This window comes from Gekko japonicus, unplaced genomic scaffold (assembly GCF_001447785.1).
Source record: "Gekko japonicus isolate JY-2015 unplaced genomic scaffold, Gekko_japonicus_V1.1 scaffold246, whole genome shotgun sequence".
Classification (NCBI taxonomy): Eukaryota; Metazoa; Chordata; class Lepidosauria; order Squamata; family Gekkonidae; genus Gekko; species Gekko japonicus.
Window position 1 is genome coordinate 1166472 of NW_015162482.1, and position 20626 is coordinate 1187097.

The following is a 20626-nucleotide window of genomic DNA, read 5'->3' on the forward strand; positions in this document are numbered from 1 at the left end:
CAGATCTGCCCTCACAGAGGAGGGAGAGCTTGTACCTGAATAAAACTTGGTCTTAAAAGTGCCACTGGACTATTTTGGACTGGAGAGCTGAGGGGAGCTCTGCAACTTACGTGACTGCTTCTTGCTCTGACTGAGGGCTGCTGGGAGCAGGGGGTGGGGCTTGTTGCATGTGCCCGCCCCCTGGGCTCTTTGCTGCCGGAGCTCTGCTCCTGTGCGCTCCTGCAGGAAATGACCCCTGGCCCTGACACAGAAGGGCCAGATCAGAGTTCTCTATGAAAGCAATATGTACAATTGCTGCCAGGTTCAGTCCATTGAACTAATGTTTCCTCCCTTCTGAGGCATATCTGCAAGGGTTGCTTTCAGGGATCAGAGCAGTTCTTTTAGCATGATCTTCTACCTTGCTTTTATGATCATTCAGGGCAGGGCAGTCTCTACCTAGAGCCGGCCCATGAACTTTATTTGTATCTGGTTAGTGTCTTCCATTCTGAACATTAACTTATGTTTGCTTCTTCAGATTCATCAGGGTTTATTTTTGATGTGCAGTCCAATACTGTGATGGCCCAAGGAGGTACCTTTGAAAACATGAAAGAAAAGGTGAGCAATTCCTGAGCTGTTGTTTAGCTAAGTGTTTGAAACAGCATTTTGGTTTGCAGATGACATCTGTGCTTGTGAATAGGAACTTAGATTTGTGGAGGCTCTCCTGTCAGTATAGGCAGGTTTCTTAACCCTTCTACAGTTTCATGTGATAGCTCTGTCCTTGGCTGGTGAGCAACATACTGTATCTCTTTCCCCCTTCCTGGCAAGTGACTTGGGCCACTATAGCAGTGGGACTAACTCCTGTTTTATCTGTCCAGCTGTTTAAATTCCAGTCTTACTGATTCATGATATAAATTTTAAGGAGACAACATAAACTCATGACCTGATTGTGATAATTCACATTGATCCCAGCTTACAGCATCAGTTATAGACTTGCTGCCTGCTCTGGGACTGGCTTCAGAAAAATGTTGCCAAAGAAAACAGTATTAGTGGGCTGTTCCCAGTGCAGAAATGAAACTAACATTGGCTGGGAGAACAGAAACTTAATTCTTTTCCTCTGTAAGAAGTGAGGGAGAATATTTGACAATTGGAAGCAACTGGTTAATGTGTGACTTGGATATCTCGCTTCTTTTAGATCAGTGCCGTGCGAGCAATAGTCCCCAATCGCAGCAACAATGAAATTATCCTAGTGCTGCAGCACTTTGATAACTGTGTAGACCGAACAGTGCAGGCTTTCATGGAAGGTGAGTTTTTCAGTAACACAGTTCTGGTTGGGAGGCTGCAAAACCCCAACTCTGTGACGGGAATAAGTAGTGTGAAGTGGGCAAATTTACTGGCATCCTACTTCACTTGCCCTCTCTACATAATTGTGCAGTTACACAGTGTTATGTTTGCATTTTGGTATTTACTAGGGTTTATATATTTTCTTACAAGACTTGTACTGTGTTTGGTCAAGGAATAAGAAATAACATTTGAGATGAGAGGGCATGGTGAGGAGTAGCTTGTGGGCTTCCCAGGACCACTGTAGTAAAAAGAATCTTGGGTGACTAGACTCTGGGCATTGTCCAGCAGGGCTCTTCTTGCTCTCCAGTCCTTACTTCTTTTTCTGCCTTCAAGAATGTGACTGCGACTGCTGAGTAAAGAGGTCTACCATGTGACCAGTTTATACTTTATAACCTCCTCAGGGTTACTTCACATGATCAGACCAAGATGCATATTTTAGACATGTGTTCTGTGGGTATCCAAATATGCATAATTGTAGGAAATAGACATTCCTGCAATTTTCATGTGGGATGCTAAGTCTTCCACACAAAATTTAGGTTTGTGTATGAAAACGCTATATATAGAGTGACCCTCAAATGGTCTTTCACTTCTAAGTTGTGTATGTGGACTGCCAATACATTTCTACTTGTTACTTTTAGTTGTGAGGATTAGAAATTCTTTTTGGAAGAGTGTGGGCAAATTCTTGTTCTAGCTATTAAACTTTACATTGACTGTGCTATGTGGTATGATAGTGGCAATACAAATTCCATTTTTCAGCATGACTCATTTGCATAAGCTTATATAGGTTCACAAACACTGACATTTTCATTGCATAACATGAAACTGGGTATGAGCCAGTTTAAGTGGCAACCCCAGGTGCATCTTTCATTGTATGGTATCGATTACATGGAGAGGCCTTTGTCGTAGTTTCCAGTAACAATCAGGCACATAAGTTTCAGTCCTCTTTGTAAATATAATTTTCTTCACCAGTCTCTTTCAGAATCTATTTAGTATTTGTTTTGAAAAGACAATTGTACCGTATATGAGTGAGACTAGAATTTGTAGAGCTTAAAAGGCCACTGCACAACTATTAAACAAAACCTATTACTTCTAAACCGACTATGCTGTGTCCTACAAAGATCTTATCTAAAATTTTCTTATCTAAGGTCCTTAACAGTGCTGTCTGTGCCTGGGCAGAGGCAAATTTATTTCTTCTCTTCCCACACATATGCCATCCTCCCACACCAATGTAAACCACTGGTGAAATGAAGTCAATTTTATGTGTAGGATGTTGTTCCCAGAGTGAGAATTAAATGTTGCTGCAGAAGAACACTGAATGCAGATTATAGGAGATATTCCAGGTGTTTTTAATGTCAGGTGTATTTCTCCATTGGGTGGATGAGGAACACATGAACAATTACTGCTTATGATTTTTAATTTATATTAATTTACAGGCAGTGCCAGTGCCGTATTGAAAGAATGGACAGTTACAGGCAAGAAAAAGGTAAAGCTGGATTTGTACATGAAATCACTGTTTTTAAGTTATATATTTTCTTGGCTTGCTGGGGTAATTGAAAGATAGCCATTGCTGCTAAGCCCATCTCCCTGTGCTGCTCCTACTTAATAGTAGGGATGCAGTAAAAGAGCCTGTGAGAGGATGTATCCAAATGATTACTTTTATATTGATTACCTACCTGCTGATAGTGATCTCCTGTGCAGCCAGGTAGGTTTTGAAGTGAAGCTTAAAACATATAATTCACTTTACTGTCTTGACTATGCATAATAGTATTATTGGGAAAGTTCAGCTGGAATCAGTTTTAACACATTTTATTCCCTTTTTTCTGCAGTTAGTTCTAGTTAGTCCAGGAAACTCGCTCCAGATATACACCATTTTAAACTGTTCCTTAACAGGGTTGAGGTAGTCTCCCGGTTTCTAAATTTGCTTAATCCAGCCACTTCTCTTGTACTCCCAGCAGACTTTCCTCATTTTTTCTCATATATGACACTTCTTATTCCTTGTCCCTCATACCCTGTTTTTCACTAACCCTTCCTGGTCTTCAGTGGACTCAGCCAGTCCCTGGCCTTTTATCCCAACTGATTATCTTGGCCAGCTAAGGCACCCGTTTCTCTCCTCGGGTGCAAGCTGACTTTTCTCCAGCTGCCTGTAGCCTCTTCTTTAATTGGAGCAAGGGCCCTTGAGCCTGACTACTGGGAAGATTTCTCTGCTTATCTTGGGACAGTTTGCCAGGTGCCTGGTGATAACCTTATTTTAAATGTGGTCATGCCGGCCACATGACCACAGAAATGTCTTCGGACAGCTCTGGCTCTTCGGCTTTGAAACGAAGATGAGCACCACAACCCTAGAGTCGGATTCGACTGGCTTTCGAGCAAGGGAACCTTTACCTTTTTACAATATAGATAATCTGTCCCAGGCCATATTACTGTACTATAATATCTGCCTGTGCATGGTTACCATGTGTCTGATAGCTGAGTCTCATCCATCCTAAGAATGAACTTAGGTTTCACTTCAGGAATTAACTGTCTTTTTCTTTGGTGGGGTGGGGTGGATCTATGAAACCCTAGAACAAAAAGAAGAAAACCAAACCAAAGCCTCCTGCAGAATCAAGTGCCAGCCTTCTCGACCCCAGCAAGCCTGCATCCACTGAAGAGGAACAGTCTGCAGCATCATCAGAGAAGGGCGGGATCAATGGTTACCATGTCAATGGCACAACCAATGACACAGAATCTGTGGACTCGCTCAGCGAAGGTTTGGATACTCTTTCCATAGATGCCAGAGAGTTGGAGGAGAGTGAACCTGCAACTCCTGAGGTGCCTGACAGAGCAGGTTAGCTCTACTGCATGGGGGGAGGGCTTGTTTTTCCCTTTTCCACCACTGTCTTGTCAGCTGCTGTGGTTAAATATCTGTTAGTGAGAGTGTTCTAAATTGTGTTGTACATAACACCTTTCTGTGATACAAGGTGAATTGGTCTTTTTGGAATACCTTTGAAACTATTTTTGGGTTTCCGGAGGGTCCTGGGGGATGGGAGTGGGAGCAAGCTGAAGGCTACTTATAGAAGTCTAGCGTTGGCTTAGCCCCATTAAGCCTTGAAAGCATGGGGGCTAGGCTGCATGGAGAAGGAAGCTAGGGCACCAAGGAGATTCTAGCGGGGGGCGGGGGGGAGCATATTCAAAGCCTATTCTGTTTGGGGCCATGCTATAGATAGAGACTGAGCCAAGCCTCTCAAAATGTGCTTGGGGAAAATAATGTGGGCAAGTGTGGCTAATATTTCTTTCATGTTATCTGGTGGGTTGACCCTATGTGTTTTTCCCCCCTCCCCAGCAACACTTGAGTTAGAAAAACGCCTAGCAGACTTCAGTCCAAAGTCTGCCCAGAATACCCACTCTCACAGAGTGCATCCTGAAGTGAGGAGCCCCAGCAAGCCATTCGCCAGATCTGTACCGAGCACCCACTCAACTGTTCCTTCATCTCTGGCAATGCTAGATGAGGTCCCTGTGTCCTCTGGAAACAAAAAGCTAGGTAGGCCTGAGGACATCTGTGGTTGCTGCATGGGTTTTGTTGCTCATCTGGCTTTGCTGACCAGTTTATGAATGGTGGCCCAAGCCAGAAGTGGTCTGGGATCTAAGACTATGATATAAAGTATCAGGTGCTTTGATCTAATCTAATCTTTTTTGTGTACTTTATTTCTTGAGCCTGTGTGGTGGACAGGGTGTAGGACCAGGGTCACAGATAAATAGGTTCAAATCCCCACTCACCCATAAAGCTTCTAGCAGGTAGGTGGGGATTGTGTGCCAGCTCCTCTATCAGGCTAAAATACCTTAGAGGTTACTTTGATAAAACGAGAACAGCTGCCATGTATGTTGCCCTGGACTGCTTAGAGTAATGTCAAGACAGAAATGCAATAGAAAAATGTGTCTGCTTTTGTTCACTTGTTGGAATCCATAAAGCTGGAGCAACTTCATCTGTTGATATTCTTATCTTCCTTTTTTTGTGAACACTTCAGCCGCATTTCTTAACTCTAGAAAATGTATTCACAACATTTTATAAACAATAAATGACCTGTCATCGCCCTTTACTACCAGAAGAATGCTAACTACTACATTAGGTTCCAGCATTTCTGGGGTAATGATCCGTTTAGAGAAGATCACAGATGATTTCCCCCTATCTTATAACTCACATGCCTGTTCTGTGTACTAGCTGCTGGTGCAAGACAGCCCAAATCTGGAAACCAAGAAAGGAAACAAATCATGTGTTAAGTTGCTGAGCAAACACACACACACCCCTCAGGATGGGTGTCTTGTTATCTGGCTGCTCTGAGAGCAAACAAAAGTCACTGGACTGAATATATCTTTCTAAATTCCATTTGTGTTCCAGCTCTGCTTCCATTTGGGCTGTGCTGAACTCTTGGAAGGCACAGAATGTATTGCAGACTTGAGGAGTTAATTTGCAGAGCACATTAAGTGAGCAAGAGTTAGTTGAAATTGAATTTAATTAGATTGCTTAGTAGTGGGTGGACTATGAACACTGTAATAGGAAATGTTGCATTTCCATTGGGCAGCAGTTGGCACCCTGTCTTCTGTTTTTCTCTTTTCACAATTAAATGAAAACCAGAGAGCTGGATGCCTAAAATCCTTTAATTAGTTGACATCCCAACTGGCTAGTCTTTTGCTGTTTTATATCTAGCCTTTTACATGGATTTGGGATGTTCTACTTTATTCCCAATCATAAAACCACATTCTGTACTTCCCCCCCCCCTTTGATCAGAGTTTGTTCCTGAACCAGAATTGCTAAGAGACCTAGTAGTTAATGAGAAACAACTGTCCTTTGTGGTTTCTCTTTTTGCCTCCATTATTCCTCTCTCCACCTGTCAGTAAGAAGGACCTCTAAGACCTCAGTTCTAAAGATGGTCATTATTCTCGGCTTCAGGAAGATGTGAATATCTGGCTCCTGGCAGTGGTGGTTCACCTTCTTGCTATAACAAGGGCTGTAACAAGCAGCTGGTAGTTCAGCTTAGTAGGGGGTGAGAGCTCCAGCAAACCTTGGTGACAGAAATAAGCATGGAGATGTGCTCTGTCAGAGATCTGAGGCAAAGAGTCTAAACTTTGAAACTGGCACCTAAGCCTTCTATCTTCTCCTTTAGAGGAAACCGTTCTCTCAAACAGGTTTTAATTTATTGGAGCAATACTTTCCCAAACTTAGTCTCATTTACAGTTGGATAGTTTTGCCTATTATTATTCAACATGGCTGTTTTATTTATTTATTTGGGAAGGCATTTCCTTCTGGAATATTTGAGCTTCAGCGTGAAACAAATGACAGTCGAAGCTGCCAATACTTTCCTCAGCCCATTGTTTTTGTAAGAATACTTGTGCCAAAGAGTGGTGTGAAATTAAGATTTTCGTCTTGATTTACTGTGGTTTGGAAAACTTGTATAGTCTAATGTTGTTGGGTGTTTTGGACAGGTTCCAATATTGAAAAGTCCGTGAAAGACCTCCAACGATGCACGGTCTCGCTGGCTCGGTATCGAGTTGTAGTTAAAGAAGAAATGGATGCCTCCATTAAGAAGATGAAACAGGCTTTTGCTGAGCTGCAGAGCTGGTATGATAACATATGAAGAGACTGAAGTGTTCAGAAATGAATCAGGGGTATATTCTATGGTAAAAGGAGTCTTTTTTATTTCCCTATCCAGTTATTATCTCAGGCATCTGTCTACTATAAGGTTGGGGCCATATGAGCAGTCAGAGGTACTACATCTTGGATGAATGTCGCTTGGAAATGGTGGGAGTTTCAGAGGACCATATTTTCATACAATAGCTTTAATAAATGTGTGAAAAACAGAATTGCAAATTCTGGCAGTTGGCATATGCAGCATTTCAGTGACTGTTAACTCTTAAAGTAATAAAAGCTTTCTTCATGTATCCTCCAGAGCCACTAAGCCCTGCATGCTTCAGCTACCAGGGAAGTATTGTCCCTTCTTAATTTGTTGGCATTTGAACCTTGAAACATCATATGCCAGTGGAGCATAACCATCCTTCCTGAGTAGCAGCTGCAACACGAGTGCAAAATCAAAAAATCAGAACAAGAAGTTAATAAGAAGCAGTGCTAACACCAAATTTGTAATAATAGCATTTTTAATGTAACAAGTGTATAACATCAAGACTATCTATTGTACAGACGCAAAAGGTTTTCAGGTAAAGATCCGTTTCAAACAATTTGTCCACTGGGTAGTGTTGGCCATATAATTACCAAGTGTTCGTGTCTCAGGCTGCCTAAGCTAGAGTGGTGGTGGGGAATTTACTGGCCACCTATGCTAAACAGTCCTGTTCGAATAAAGCTTCAGTAGCTGATGTGCTTCTGCCAGCCTGATACTGGGCATTCCAAGTCATTGAGTATCAGTGTTTTCTTTCTGGAGAATAGCATCCCATTATCATAATTGCAGATTTCTATATGTAATTTGTAAACTTACATTGTGAGACTTGGTGTGCATGCAAAAAAGGTCTCTCTAAATTTGGTTAGAGCAGATTGTTTAAAACCAATAAGTTCTCATCACAGATGAATAACTTGGTGTGCATATTTTAAATGTGCAAATGGATATAGACCACTTTAATCCCTAACCTTCATGCAAAACTGAGTTTGATTGAGTTGACTGGGTGGGGAGATTGATTTTCACCAATTCCCTCCTCCTGCAGTGGACTTCAGACTGTCCTCCCATCTGTTCACGGGGATCCCCTGTCCGCTAAGAGCAGTTGGGGGGGGGGGGGCATCCCACTCTGCTGGTGGAAATCCTTTTCATCAGCAGAGGTTTTTCCACAGCTTTAGGTCTGTGTTTGATATGGTCCCAAGAAAAATGTTTAGAATATTGTTCATTAAGCAGGTGTTCACATTGCTGCAGAGTTTGGTCTCTGGCAGTATGATTAAAACTAGCATTCACCATATTGAAATTGGGGTTCTGATCCCGAATGTTGCTTTGAGCAGTTTTATATAGGAGTGTGCGCTCAGTATATACTGAGCCGAATAAATACCTGAAAAGTACCCTATTGGTATTTTTCAGGTATTTATTCAGCCGAATACAGATCACAGATCTGTATTCAGCTACCAAAATAGCCCCGCCCAAATAAAAGCTGATATAATTTGGCTTTTATTCAGGCGCTGCTAAATGCATTCAGTTCTCTGGCTGAGTCGTGCCAATGCTTTGGTGTGACTCAGCGAGGGAACTGAACACGTTTAAAGTTTAAATGTCTTCAGTTCTCACGCTGAGTTAAGCTGCCACCGCAATGCAACTTGGCCAGTGAACTGAAGGCATTTAAACTTTAAATGCCTTCAGTTCACTTGCTGAGTTGCACCATGGCAGCGGCATGACTCAGCAAGGGAAATTCTCCATTATACCCTATGGGGACCGTCCCCATAGGATATAATGGAGCTGAATAAATTTGGGTTTCCCAAATATTTACCCAAATACTAATACAATACTGATACTGGTATTCAGGTATACCGATATTTTCCAGGCCCAATAGACCTGAATCAGTAAAAAAAAAAAAGGTGTCCCCCCCCTTTTTTCACACCCCCAGATCTTCATCGTGGTCTCTGTGCAGTACCACAGAGCCTGCGCACAACCTCGACTGGAGAAACGTCCAGAGCTTGCCTCAGAAATCCTTTTTGGCGGGCTCTCTTCCCGCCCTGGGGAGCAAGCACGCACTGCGCATGCCTGGAGCAGGGGAGAGAGCCACTTCCCACTCAGTTCCTTTTCGACCGCCTTCGTGTTCACACCTTGCTAATGCTGCTGCTCGATTTGCCTCAGCTGAGTATTTCGACCTTCTTCGGTTCTCTCCTTCGTTCTTCTTTTTCATCTTCTGTTTAATCTCTAAAAGAAGAAGAAGAAGAAGAAGGAAACTTTAACTGTTCTTCCTCACTTTCTTTCTTGTCCGCCCCCCCCCATCCTTTGTGTGGGTGGGGTGGCGTTTGTATGGGAAAGACAAAGTTTTTTAAGAGTGTCGTCGTTGCCCAGCTAAAATCCCATCTAACAACGGTTACGATCTTTGTCTCCTGTGTTTGGGTGAAACCCATCGAGTAGATTCCTGTCCCATTGTGCCAACTTTACCCGTCAGGCCAGACGTAATAGAGCGGCCAGACTTTGTACTGTTCTTTTGGAAGCAGCTTTGTGCCCGAACTGTTGATGCTGACCATTTGAGCCATTCGGGAACTCTGGACAATGAATGGTCCATCCCTCTTCGATACCTGAGACCGGTCTTCCTCGACTTCGGTTGTCCCACCGTCGATGGCTTTGCCACTTCGGAGAATGCTCAATGTCGCCTCTTTCGCCAGAAGTCCACCATCTGCTTGGTTGCTTGGAGATGCCTTCCTCCACACGTGGGGGGGAACCCTATTTTATTTCTTCCCTCCCTTCCCTCTGATCTCTCGCGTAGTTCAGAAAATTGTGGCTGATGCCACCTGCATTCTTGCCGCGCCAAGTATGGTTTCCGCACCTCCTCCATCTCTCCAAGCGGACGTTCCGGCCCCTGCCTCTCATCTCCGATCTCCTCTCTCAGGATCGAAGCAGAATCCTGCACCCTGATCCAGCCTTCTTCCGATTGACTGCTTGGAAGATCCTGCCCTAGATTTTTCACCAGAAGGGTCTGAAGTCCTCCTTAATTCAAGGAAGCCCTCTACCTGTACCGCTTATCGTTTGAAGTGGAAGAGGTTCCAATCTTATGCCTCTCGCTATTCCTTTGATCCAATCCAAGTGTCTCTCCAAGAGATCTTCTATGTTGTTTCCTTGAAGGAATCTGGTCTCGCTTACTCCTTACGGGTCCACTTGGCAGCCATCTCCGCCTACCATCCCTTGATACAGGGCTCCACAGTTTTTTTGCACCATCTCCCGAAGTCCTTCCTTAAGGGTCTTCTTCGGCTGTGTCCCCCGCGGAAGCCCCTCGTACCTTCATGGAGTCTCTCACTCGTCCTCACGCAACTCATGGCCAAGCTGTTCAAACCCATGGCTTCCGTAGATCTTCGGTTATTCTCATGGAAGACAGCCTTCTTAATTGCGATTATGACTGCTCTCAGGGTTGAGGAACTTGCTGCCTTTCGAGCTGATCCCCCCTATACAATTTTCCATAAGGAGAGGGTTGTTCTCAGACCAGATCCCTCTTTCCTCCCTAAAGTAGTTTCTGCCTTTCATCTGTCTCAGTCTATCTTACCTACCTTCTTTCCAAACCCAACTGACGCACCTCAGAGAGCCTTACACTGCCTCAGTGTTCGCAGAGCGCTCTCTTTTTACTTGCACCGAATGAAGCCTCTTCGTAAGTCTCCAAGGCTTTTCGTTGCCTACGGTCCCCCGTCTGCAGGGGAGCCAATTTTGTCTCAATGCTTGTCGAAGTGGGTGACTTCCACCATAGCCCTTTGCTATGAGCTGGTGCATCAGCCCATTCCTACCTGTATTACTGCCCACTCTACACGTGCAGTATTGACATCGACAGCCTTCCTGGCTGGTGTCCCGTTACAAGACATCTGTGCTGCCACTACGTGGTCCTCGGCATCGACCTTTGTGTCCCACTATGCACTTGATGTTCCAGCTCAATGGGAACTGCATTTGGCCAGGCGGTGCTGCGATCTCTCTTCGCTTGATCCTTCTGCTTCTTCAAGTAGGACCCGTGAATTTAAATAATGATGCTGTGTCCTAACCAGTGTTTTTGTCTCTTTCAGCTGCCAGCTCCCTCCTCCAACTGGTTCAGCTCTGTGACTGCACAGAGACCATGACAAAGATAAACAGGTTGCTTACCTGTAACTGATGATCTTCGAGTGGTCATCTGTGCAGTACCACAATCCCACCCGGCCTTCCCGCTGCTGACATCTCCTGATCACTTATCTTAGCTTGATGGGACTTACCTGTAGCGGTCGAAGGAACTGAGTAGGAGGTGGCTCTCTCCCCCACCCCAGGCATGCGCAGTGTGTGCTTGTTACCCAGGGCAGGAAGAGAGCCCGCCAGAAAGGATTTCTGAGGCAAGCTCTGGAAGTTTCTCCGGTCGAGGTCGTGCGCAGGCGCCCGACGCATGTGTGGTACTGCACAGATGACCACCCAAAGATCATCAGTTACAGGTAAGCAACCTGTTTTTTGTAGCTAATGGAAGTACAATTCTGGTTTAGGGCTACTTGTGTGTCTGATACACAGACACCCCCACCCCCACCCCGGGGCATACATAAGAACAAATGTCTCAAATATGGAATTGTGTGAGAAGACAAAAAAAAAAAAAAAATGGGGAGGGAACTCAGAAGGAGATGCTGACCAGTTCTGCTTCTTAATATTTAGGGTTAGGTTTAGTTATTAGAATCTGCCCGTAGTACAGTAGTTCAGTAATCATACAGCCACTCTGAGGTTTTAATCTCTGCAAGAAGCAGTGAAACTGCTAGTTGGCTATCTTTAAAATACTGCCTCTTGTAACAATTTCATTGCGTGCTCTTTTGCTCAGATTATTATCCATGACACACTTGCGTCACATTCAGAAAGGTTAAAGACCCAAGTGTGGGTCAATAGTTTTGCGCTGGTAAATCTCCCAGTTGCTATGGGAAGGGTGAGAGCCAAACCAGCAGAAACCAGGAAGTGTAGTTCCGTGATACAGGGATGTGAAGTGCCTGTTTGGAGCAAAGCCAATGGAACCTCCTTAAATAAATGCCAGGTGAAGAAGGTTCTTGCAGCAAGGCTTTGTACACAGGACTGATAAAGCAGTGAACCTGCGGTCAGATCAGTTTAACTTTCTAGCTGAGATTATCTGCCTTTTTCTGCAAGCAGTGCAGCTGCCACTCTGCTGGGGAAAAGTCTTGCACACTCCTGTTTCCAGGAACAGTTGTTGGGTGTGTTCAAGCTGTGTCAAATCCTCTTCTGTTTGCTTCAGGAAAACCAATTCAGGGCACCTCTTTAGTGGAAAAGTCATTTCTTCTCCTAGGGCAGGAGGTCAGAAGGGGTCATGACAGTACTTGAGTTGTAGGCACTGTGGTCTGTAAAAGAGCAAGCTGGTCTTGGTCAACTGTTAAAAAGGTATCAAAAGCTGGACTTTATTACCAAAGAAGTTGGAATCACTTTGTGTTTACAAATCAGAATTGGAGACACAAGGAAACATTGGGAATTAAGAGAATAAATTTTCTAAAATCTTGCAAATATCCTCATCCCCAAATCTGCAACTTCAAATCTTTGATTTTGTGTGGCTTTAAAAATGCCCCACTGTAGGGTAAATTGAAGAATCTGCCATTCTTTTAAAGGAGATCCTTCACAGTATTCACCACTTTCTGGTCAGCATATTTAAATATGATGTTCTCCTGTCTTTGAACAGTTCCATACAGTAGGAAGTCACAGTTTGAAGTAATGGGTCACTGGAAAAATCAGCCAGTGCTTGTGAGGTTTGTGAGTGTGAGAGATGGCAAAGTGGGTGGTCTGACCTCAAGAGGCAAGGAAAGTACTGTGTAAATGCCTATAAATAATAAAATTCTAAAGTACTTTAGACAAGTCAGCTGGAAGGGACTTTGGAATGGCAGGGAACAGTGCTTTCAAAGCATAATCTGTCTACCAAGCAGAATAGGGTTTTACAGGGCTGTAAAGTATTCCAGAACCACAAAGAATTGCAAAAGCTCCATTTAAACTGCTGTAGTTTTGGGGGGTAGATGAAGGTTGGCAGGCTGTTCCACATACTTCCTTAGTGCTGTAGCAGTTGTAACCAGCTCTGTTAAAGAAGATGGTTTGTATCTTTGGCTCTGTAAGCGAAGCTGTACCAACCCTCTGAAGAAGTAGGTGAAAAACAAAATCTACCAATAAAAGCCTCCCCAGTGAAGTACCATCTACTAGACACCATTGCCTTAAGCTATGGGAAACTGCTTAGATATGTGTGACCTGTTTGGGGGGGGGGGGTGCCATCTGAGATCTGTGTGTTCATTTTAAGTGACTTGAAAGAGCTCTAGATAAGTTTGAAGATTCAGAGCTTAACAGACAAGTTTCCAAAGCAGACAAGTTTCCAAGGAAAAGAAAAGGCAATGAATGGAAAGTGTGTGTTAGATTTGTGTTAGCTCATGGCTTGTGGTTTGGGAGCAGATTCAAGAGAGGAGCTGCCCCAGCAACTCTGGATAGGTTTGCAGCTTTTTGCTGCCATCTATTGGTTTGGCTTCTGCTGGACAGATCCACTTAAAAATTTAGAAGATCACTGAACCAGCATGGGAGCTATTCATGTCTGGAAGGCAGTGATTCTTGATGCATGCCTTTCTCACCATCAGGCTGGTAGTCAACTTGTTTTCTGGCTCGATTGTGTAGAAGCTGTTTATGGGAAGGGTTTCCATGCACCTCATGCCTCTCATGTCTTTTCCTTTTCCCTAGCCTAATGGATCGTGAAGTAGCCCTTTTAGGTGAAATGGACAAAGTCAAAGCAGAAGCAAGTAAGGCTTTTACCTTATTTCTTGTTTTCAAAAAGGTTACAATAGTAGCGGAAATCTGAGCCAGGCCTTCCATTCCCCAGTCTTTGATCCCTTCCAGATTTTTCCATTTGTTATTATATGCCCACTTTGTAACCACACAGCAAATAGCGTTGTTTATCCATACATGCTGCAGAAAGCCTTGCAAATATATTTAGATGGTATTTTATGTTCTGCTACCCCTAGTTTGCTTATGCCCTGCTGTAACAATTCTGAGCCCCCCTTTCTGCAGCACAAGATGGGGAGGAATAAAAACAGAATTCTGGTATTTATTTTAAAAAATTATTTATTTTTTAAAATTATGCTGCCTCTCTAGGGACATGCTCAAGGCAGCTAAGAAGATAAAAATAAAAGCATTAAAATATATTAATTAAAACCCAGCATTAAAAAGCCAGCCCAGAGACCATAAAAGCAGACTACTGACAGATTAAAATAACAATATCCGGACTTAAATAGTGTTAAAAGATTAACTCCTTAAATTAGGTTGGGTGAATAGAAACCTTTTAGTATGGCACCTAAAAGAAAGCAACATAGGCACCAGGTGAACCTCAGTCGGATGAGCATTCCATAAGTGAAGAGCCACGACTGAAAAAGCCGTGTCACTGGCTGCCACCCACCTCACCTCTCAAGACGGGGGAACAGAGAGCAGGGCTTGTGAAGCAGGTCTTAACTGGTGGCTTGGACAGCATGGGAGAGGTGGCTCTTCAAATGTCGTGGACCTAAGCCATTTAGGGCCTCAAAGGTAAGAACCCACACTTTGGATTCTGCCCAGAAACCAATTGACAGCCAGTGTAGCTCTTTCAGCTCCAGGGTGATATGGTCCCTGTATCCCTGGCAACAGTCTGGCTGCTGCATTTTGGTTGAGCTGAAGTTTCCAGACTATTTTCAAAGGCAGCCCCATGTAAAGCACATTACAGTAATCTAACTTGGATGTAATCAGAACATGGATCCCTGTGGCCAGATCATGCCTTTTGAGGAATGGCTGTTGCTGGTATATCAGCCAAAGCTGATATGTGAGAGTCCATAATGAAATGAATATGCACTAAGGCAGTATATGTGCACTGTATGTACTGGGCAGCAGGGTGTCCTAGTCAGTCTTGCTCTAAGTGAGCCAGCTAAGGCAGCAGCATTCCAACTAGCTGTGCAGAAGAAGGAATGAAACTACCTGCTGCAGCATTAAAAGTGCCTTAAAAGGCATTGTATAAAATGTTTCTTAAGGAAAGGAGTCTCCTATCTGCCTGGTATAGTCATCTGACTCCAAGGGCTGTTGGATGATTGTTTTGTGTAATGTGCTCAAAGAAAAAAAAAATTACAAGTTTGGCACTTGAAAAATAAAGTGGGCAGAATTGTGGTCAGGAATGACCAGCAAGGGGAAAGAATGTGCTGTAATTCTCTCCCCCCCACACACACATTTTAATCTTCTCTGCTGGCCAGGGAAGGGTACAGGATGGGCAGCAGTTCCCTAGAGAACTTCATTGGCTACTCTAGGGTGCCAGTGCTTTGGAGACACTTCCAAGTTAACAAAAGAGGAACGATGTAGGCAACACTGGGAGACTGTGGGAGGGAGCAGAACCCCCTTTGCAGTCTGGAGGTAGCTTTGTGGTATAGCCACAGCTCTCTCAACTATGGGAGCCTATGAAGGCCGAGTTAGTAATGTGCAAGGCCCATGCAGACATTGCAGAACTGAATTAATATTAACAGGGAAGTGAATACAGGAGGAAAATGGTGTCATTAATCTTTAAAAGACAACAATGAAGGCAACAAGGAAATACCTTCAGTGCATTTTTTATCCCATTCTTCCTTATCCCATTCTTCAAGTAGCTCAGGGTGGCATACCGTTCATCTCTCCTCCATTTTATCCTCACAACATCCCTTTTAGATAGGTCGGGCTGAGAGGCAAGCAGGGATTTGAACCTCGGTCACCCTGGTCTCAGTCCAGTACTCTAACTACTACACCACACTGGCTTTCCAGTTGGCTGGAGGACCTTATTTACAAAAAATCCCACACCAGACCCCTCCTCCAGACTTTAGAAAATGCAAAACATGAGTGGAAAAGGATTTAGCTCTTACCCAGCCACTTTTCCTGACAGTGCAGGCCTGTGGGAAAACGGCAACAACCTTAAATGACAAAAAAATTCCTGAGGGGGTAATTGAATAACAGATGTTCTTAAACGTGAGGAAGAGGATAAAGGCCAACTTTTACTTCGGCTGCTGTTAAAGTCAGAAATGGCTTAGCCTAAATACAGAGCCTTGGAAATGGAAGGGAATAGAGAAAAGGCCACGAAAATGTCTCGTTCATAATGGTAAGGAGAAATTTGTGGCTGTACAAGCCTCTTCAAATACGAAATATGGCCTCCGCAGAACCAGAGAAGACCTGGAGCTGGAACATATGCATTGGAATTCCACTATTGGTTGGAAACTTGCAGGTAAAGGGTACTTGAATAAAATGGCTTTGTGAGCCCTCCAGAACACTTCCTACCATACTCATCAGCAGACAAGGTTCGAAGCCTTGTAATATGAAGCTTTCATGCCTTGAATATCAAGGGAAGACTGATAATATGCTTTGAGTGGAGCTGACTGTCATAATTGTCCAGAAACTTTAGCTGGTGCAGGATGTGGCATCTTTCCTGCTTCCGGGTGGGACCCTTATCTCGCATTACACCAGTACTACAGTGGTAGCACTGGCTGCTTATCCTCCAAACAAGTTACTGACTTGAATTATAAAGGGCTAAATGGTCACAAAGATTTGGACTTGTCTGTGTGACTGAGCAACAACAAAAATGGCTTAGGCAAAACATGCCAAAGAGACTGTGTCTTCCATATATGCCCTCTTAGACTCTTGAAGTCAAATGAGACCTTAACAAATGCCATTATGCTTATCGAGTCAGAACAGTGAAGTGGTGTTAAGAAGCCTTAGAGGCAGCTCTCTCATGATTGTTGAACTTGTCTGTGGATTTGGCAAGGTTCAGGACTGCAAGACTTGGGTTGGTCTTCAGTGTCTAGAAGGGGCTCGATGTTTTAGCAGTTGGGGGTTTATTGGGGGTTTTTACATTTGTTTCTCACAGTGAACTGAGTTGGAAACATAGCTGCCTCAGGTATAATAACATTTTGTGCTTCACGTCTTTACATTTCAGTGGAAATCTTAAGCAGCCGACAAAAGAAGGCAGAGGCACTGAAGAAGCTGACCGACGTGGCAGTCCGAATGTCAGAGGAGCAGTTGGTAGAGCTGAGAGCTGATATCAAGGTGGGCGAGCTGTGTGAACCCTTGTTTGACTGTTAAGCTTATTGTCTAGACTGGATGGCTGAGGCAGATGTGACGCCAGAAGTAGAAGCTGGGATCCCTAGTTCTGAATAAAACCAGGCTCAGTTCATCCCTTTTGTATTCTTCCCTTACCAAAGACCTGTACTTGGTCTTCAGAGTATGTGCACTTTTTATTATATGTAGGCCCAGGCTCAGCTCTCAGCATCTTATGTTAAAATGAGTCTTGGGCAGCAGAACTGGGAAGAACCTCTGCCCTGGAGAACAGGGTTTGACACTCCCATCTGGATTGATACTGATGGGATTGATGAATCCTTGATCTATAGGGCAGCGCCTTAGGGAATGGCATATATATGCTGCTTAAGAAACTGTCTGGTGCTCATCTCTGTTGTGAAAATACTTACAAAAATAGGGGCAGTTCTGACAAAGGGTTGGGTCCAAGATTAAATTTTTGCACTGACAGAAGGAGAGGGGCAGTGTCTGCCACCCCCACCCCCCAATGTTCTTCTTTGGGGTCACCTAATTGCCCAGGAGTAGCATTTTGTGGAAATCAGTGGAATGCAGTTGGGTGGAGGAGAGGCAGTGGCTCAGTGGCATATGTCTTACATGCAGAAGGTCCCAGTGTCAGTCCCTGGCATTTCCAGTTGAAAGGTTCAGGTGGTAGATGATGTGAAAGACCTCTACCTCAGACCCTGGAGAGCCACGGCTGGTTGGAGTAGATGACACTGACCAAGGGTCTGATTCAGTAGAAGGCAGCCTCGTGGAGGCAGGAAAGTTCCATGCTGCTGATTAAAAGAAAGAAAGAAAGAAAGAATTAGTGTAGATCCAGCCCAGAATCTCGAAAACTGAAGCTGTCAAATTTTTGGTTTGACTTTTAAAAGAGGAGATTTCTGGTGCTTTTGGTTGCAAAAATACATTTAGGAAAATTTGAGAAGTTTCTGTTTGGTGCTGTTCTGAAAGAGCTCTTGAAATCAGGCAGTGATGTGTTATCACTGAGCAGACGTCTTTTTAGCTTTATGCTTCTCCTGCAAACTCTGTGCAGAATTATAACACCAATTCTAAGTTTTGGAAAATTGTGCTGCCAAAAAGTAAGAAGATAAAATAAAATAGCTTGGTTTCCATAATGTAGATGCACACAGTTGGACATTTTTTCAGACAAGTTATTTCAGAATTTTGATATTTTTTGTTTAAAATATATGTACTTTGCCTTTCTTCTTGCCTGAAGGCTGTTGCACTCTGATTCAGAGAGAAATGTCCATACGAATGTTTTTGGAGGATGCTGCCTGACCAAGTAGCAGTGTGTTTCTGAAGCATTTCATTTATTCTTCCTCATTCGACCTGTAGTCATAGGGAATTACTGACTTTACAAGGTGGTTGAAAGGATTACAACAAGGTAATTTGTGAAGCACTGAAATGCATCTAAGGTGCTACATAAATGTTTAATTTCCTAAGGCTTAATTTTAATCTGATGGCAGGGCACCAAATATGCTTCCTTATTTTGGCTGACTGTGCAGCTCTGGTGCATGCTACCTCTTTCCACCACCAGAGTGCAGAACAAACTTATCTGATGAGTTTTGATGAAATCCCACTGAATGTAGAAGTATAGCCTATTGTAACAGCCATTCCCTCATGAATTCCTTGTGTAGAACTTGCAATGGCGTTCATACCTTTTGACTTGCTGCAGATGGCATTACTGCCCTGACGGGCCTTTTCAGATTTTCCTTGCCCTGCAGTTATATAGGTGGGACAGGGAAAGGAGTAGATAGCTGTGTTGCCCTCTAAGTTGTGCTTTTCTTTAGCTTCTCCTCTCGAACCTGTGAATTTGCCTTGCAAGGAACCATGTTAATGTGCCAGCATTTGTCTCCCATTCAGCACTTTGTCAGTGAGCGCAAGTATGATGAAGATCTTGGAAGAGTGGCTCGCTTCACTTGTGACCTAGATGGGCTAAAGAGGAGTATTGATTCCTTTGGACAAGGTGAGCCAAACTATATAATGGATTAAGTGGGAAACCTACAGAAAAGGCACTGTCTTCTGTCTAACTCGCTGTCAGAGTGCCTTGGGATCAGCTTATGCAGTTTAGTTGTAGTTAGCAAGTGAGCCTCTGACAGGTACCACATTCATGTGATGATAAGGCTGGGGGAGGTGAAAAAGCTGCTATTGGTAGAACAGCCATCACAACAGATTTCTAAGGGAAAATGTGTTGGATTTTTTTTTTTTTTGTAAGCCTCAGCTGAAGAGATCCTGCTGACTGTGAACTGGAGCTGATGTAGATGTGAAATAAGGCCTTCTGTGTGGTGGCCCCACTGCTCTAGAATAAATTTCCCAGTGAAATTAGCACTGCAAGGTTTTAGGAAAAAAGAGAATGCCCATTTACTTTCAGTGACTTTTGAGAGGTCTTTTACTGCAGCCTGTGTGTGCATGTAATATAATTAATACATCAGTTTTTAACATAAGCCATTTGTTTCATGGGCAGTTTTCAAAGTAAGGAATTGTCCGTTCTACCTCTCAGTTTCCATTATAAAGGGGTGCACTGTTGTGATGCACTGAAGGGAAACAGTTGTTCATGAAACAGTATTTAGCATGGTTTATGTAAAGGCAAAAAATCACTAAAGTAAGGCAATAACAGATTTTTGAAAGTTGTTCTGGACAGGCTTGCCTTTTGAGCATGGCAAGATGCCCTAAGGCCTCCAGTTATATCACTAATAGTTGGAACTGCAGTAGTACCTTCAAAAGGGCATCCGTTTCAAAAGAGAAAGATTCCTTGATTAACTACTTTATAGAAGAGGTATTGGGTTGTGGAAATGCAAGAAAAAGAGCATGGTGGCCACTTGTGCTAAATCAAACTTTTTGTATCCCCGCCTGTGTTTCCAATTGTGCAAGATCTTTCAGACTAATTTTTGGGCGCTATAACACATATGGAGGAAAGCGCTAAGTGTTGCACAAGATCTTGCACAGATGGAATTGTGCTAAGTCATTCATGTTTCCGCTTGCACATCACTGGATCCAAGCCATCTGGTGGCCTTGAGTTACCATAAGCCATTTGAAAAAAGCTTGCTTTGTGTTCCCATTTCAGTTTCCCATCCAAAAAACAGTTACTCAACCAGGTCACGGTGCAGCTCCGCCACCTCCGTACCCGTGAGCAACCCGGCTGAATCCACCACCACCACCACCACAGAGAGTGCCTCTGCTTCTGCTCCAAGCCTTACAACAGCCAATAAGAAACAATCAGCTCCGACAGAAACACCTAGCACTGTGGCAAATCGCCCATACCAGCCCTACCGTGAGGTAATGGCCTTGTTCTGCCTGCTGCTGCTGTTGAGGGTGTTGTTGCGATTGGCCTTTGGATTAGTCACATGAGTGTGCATGCGTGTGCATGCGTGTGCCTCTTCTGCTGCATTTATGCTATGTATGTCCACCTTATAATAGGAGCACCATAGCAACTGTGGGGCTACCACAAAAGCTGAGGCCAACTGATTCTGGGCTTATCCTGGCCAGAGCTATGGCTCTGTGCTCCAGCCTCCTGCTATGCTTTCTCCCACATGAGGCATTTTGTCAGGCCAGGAGTAGGGAGAGCCATGCTTGTTTGTTCTGGACTGGCAAAATAA

At 43.8% G+C, this 20626-nt stretch overlaps 1 protein-coding gene across 2 annotated transcripts in view; it reads left to right on the plus strand.

The window, feature by feature from the left end:
* SPATS2 (spermatogenesis associated, serine rich 2) overlaps positions 1–20626 on the plus strand; it is a 63137-nt gene that overhangs the window by 41807 nt on the left and 704 nt on the right. For both annotated transcript variants that reach the window (XM_015405888.1, XM_015405889.1), the window contains exons 3-12: positions 515–594; positions 1172–1280; positions 2754–2803; positions 3883–4144; positions 4640–4837; positions 6778–6913; positions 13668–13726; positions 16897–17006; positions 18894–18996; positions 20095–20306. In XM_015405888.1, the coding sequence (XP_015261374.1) occupies positions 515–594; positions 1172–1280; positions 2754–2803; positions 3883–4144; positions 4640–4837; positions 6778–6913; positions 13668–13726; positions 16897–17006; positions 18894–18996; positions 20095–20306 (1319 nt within the window). The remainder of the gene's footprint in view (positions 1–514; positions 595–1171; positions 1281–2753; positions 2804–3882; positions 4145–4639; positions 4838–6777; positions 6914–13667; positions 13727–16896; positions 17007–18893; positions 18997–20094; positions 20307–20626) is intronic.